This window comes from Triticum urartu, chromosome 1 (assembly GCF_003073215.2).
Source record: "Triticum urartu cultivar G1812 chromosome 1, Tu2.1, whole genome shotgun sequence".
NCBI classification, from domain to species: domain Eukaryota; kingdom Viridiplantae; phylum Streptophyta; class Magnoliopsida; order Poales; family Poaceae; genus Triticum; species Triticum urartu.
In genome coordinates this window covers 465,399,157-465,401,404 of record NC_053022.1, presented here as the reverse complement: position 1 = coordinate 465,401,404, position 2,248 = coordinate 465,399,157, and the positions used below count along the sequence as shown (strand labels likewise).

The following is a 2,248-nucleotide window of genomic DNA, read 5'->3' as shown; positions in this document are numbered from 1 at the left end:
GTGCACGTCTCATCAATTCGTTCCAATGGACCTGACCGTAAAAGTGAACCACATACATGCACGTATGCAGACTCTGTGGAAAGCTCTCTCTTTTTTTGGTAGGGACAGAAGATCGCCGGAGATGGAGCGGCTATCATGGATCCACCATTATTGAAGGCGTAACATCAAAGGCTCGCAGTCATATTTAAAGCCGTGGCAGCGCAAGAGAGAGCAAGCAAGCGAAGGGGATAGGATCTTACACCTGCCAAGGTACGAGGAAGATCATGGCGTCCGATGGCAAGAGCAAGATCCTTGTGATCGGCGCGACGGGGTACATCGGCAGGCACGTCGTCGCCGCCAGCGCGCGGCTCGGCCACCCCACCCTGGCGCTCGTCCGGGACGCCGCCCCCTCCGACCCGGCCAAGGCGCAGCTGCTCAAGACCTTCCAGGACTCGGGCGTCACGCTCCTCACGGGCGATCTCCACGACCACGGTAGCCTGCTGAGCGCCGTCAAGGCGGCCGACGTCGTCATCTCCACGCTGGGCTCGATGCAGATCGCCGACCAGACCAAGCTCATCGCCGCCATCAAGGAGGCCGGCAACGTGAAGGTACTATATGTCTTGTGCAGTTCAGCTTGACGTACGAGCGGCTGCTTGCTTCACACATTGGAGTGCACTGTCTGCGCAGAGGTTCTTCCCGTCGGAGTTCGGGCTGGACGTGGACCGCACCGGCGCCGTGGAGCCGGCCAAGTCCATCTTCGCCCTCAAGGCGGGCATCCGCCGCGCCGTCGAGGCCGAGGGCATCCCCTACACCTACGTGGTGGCCAACTACTTCGCCGGGTACTCGCTGCCCACCATCGGGCAGGTGCTCTCCCCGGCGCCCCCGACCGACAGCGTCGTCATCCTCGGCGACGGCGAGACCAAGGTGGTCTTCGTGGACGAGGCGGACATCGGCACGTACACGGTGCTGGCGGCGGACGACCCCCGGGCGGAGAACAAGGTGCTGTACATCAAGCCGCCGGCCAACACGCTGTCGCACAACGAGCTGGCGTCGCTGTGGGAGAAGAAGACCGGCAAGACGTTCCAGAGGGTGTACGTCCCCGAGGACGCCGTCCTCAAGCAGATCCAAGGTTAGGAGGAGCTCGACCGATGCTAAGCTCACGCTTGACGGGATACGTCGAACTACGTGCGCCGTACTGACATGTTAATTCGTCTTTGTGAACGTGCGTTACAGAGGCGCCGATCCCGATGAACATCATCTTCTCGATCGGCCACGCGTCGTACATCAAGGGGGACCAGACCAACATCGAGATCGCGCCGTCGTTCGGCGTGGAGGCGAGCGAGCTGTACCCTGACGTCAAGTACACCACCGTCGACGACTTACTCAACAGGTTCCTCTGAAGATATGCTGCTGATCTATCTGTATTTGAGGCCGGTCAGATAGATATGAACGGACTGTGTGTGTTTGGTACTGATGATGTCCGATGAGTCGACAGTCGTATGCTTCTGGTTACTTTTGTTGGTTTGTACGTATGTCCTCCCTCATGGATGAATAAACTACCCGGGATGTCTCTTTGATTTTCTTTAACAACGGATTTTGATATTTGTTAGCACCTCAGACGGGTTCACTACGAGATACTTCCTCCATTCCACAATGTAGTGCCTCTGCATTTTCAGAGATCTAAATTTGACCATACATTTAACCAATGAGACCGACTGCGCCAGTAGCAAAAATTATACCACTACAAGAATTGAGGGCTGATTCAAAGTCCAGAACTCCAGATACAAGCACAAGTGTGCAAAAATCAACAACAAGAAAGAGGAAAAGTTGTCCCTCAAAAAAGAAAGAAAGAGAAAAGGTTGAGAGCCGGAGGTGGGAAAGAAGAGTCGACGCCGGGTTGTTTCCTGATCCTTCCTCGTTGGCTCCTCTTGAGTATTTGTAGTTGCCTCCTGTGCTAGCAATTGCACTCAGCCCATTGACAGTACAAGCACCAGCCCGATAGAGGTTGAGGATAGTCCCCCTAACACTCCTCCCTCCTTAAAACTCGGCTTGACCCCTTACCACGTAGGTCCCACGTCAAGCGACATTCCTTAATACTAATATTGTTGTTGTGGTAGCCATTGTGGAAGTACACTTAGCAAGGTCAAAGAAGGAGGCATTGTTGTTGGCACAGTCGGACGAAGTACTTGTAGCCAACATGGACTTTCTCGAAAGAGGTGGCCAGAGCTGCGACACCCCTCCTTCATTGAAAAGTCTCTGTTGGTAGGCT

At 55.2% G+C, this 2,248-nt stretch overlaps 1 protein-coding gene across 1 annotated transcript; it reads left to right on the top strand.

Moving 5' to 3' along the window:
• Positions 1-229: 229 nt before the first annotated feature.
• Positions 230-1,566, top strand: LOC125519602 (isoflavone reductase homolog IRL-like; the record flags this gene model as incomplete). Its single annotated transcript, XM_048684353.1, is given in 3 exon segments — positions 230-587; positions 667-1,108; positions 1,213-1,566. Coding segments are annotated over 3 exon segments (933 nt in total). The 3' UTR covers positions 1,380-1,566.
• Between the last annotated feature and the right edge of the window lie 682 nt (positions 1,567-2,248).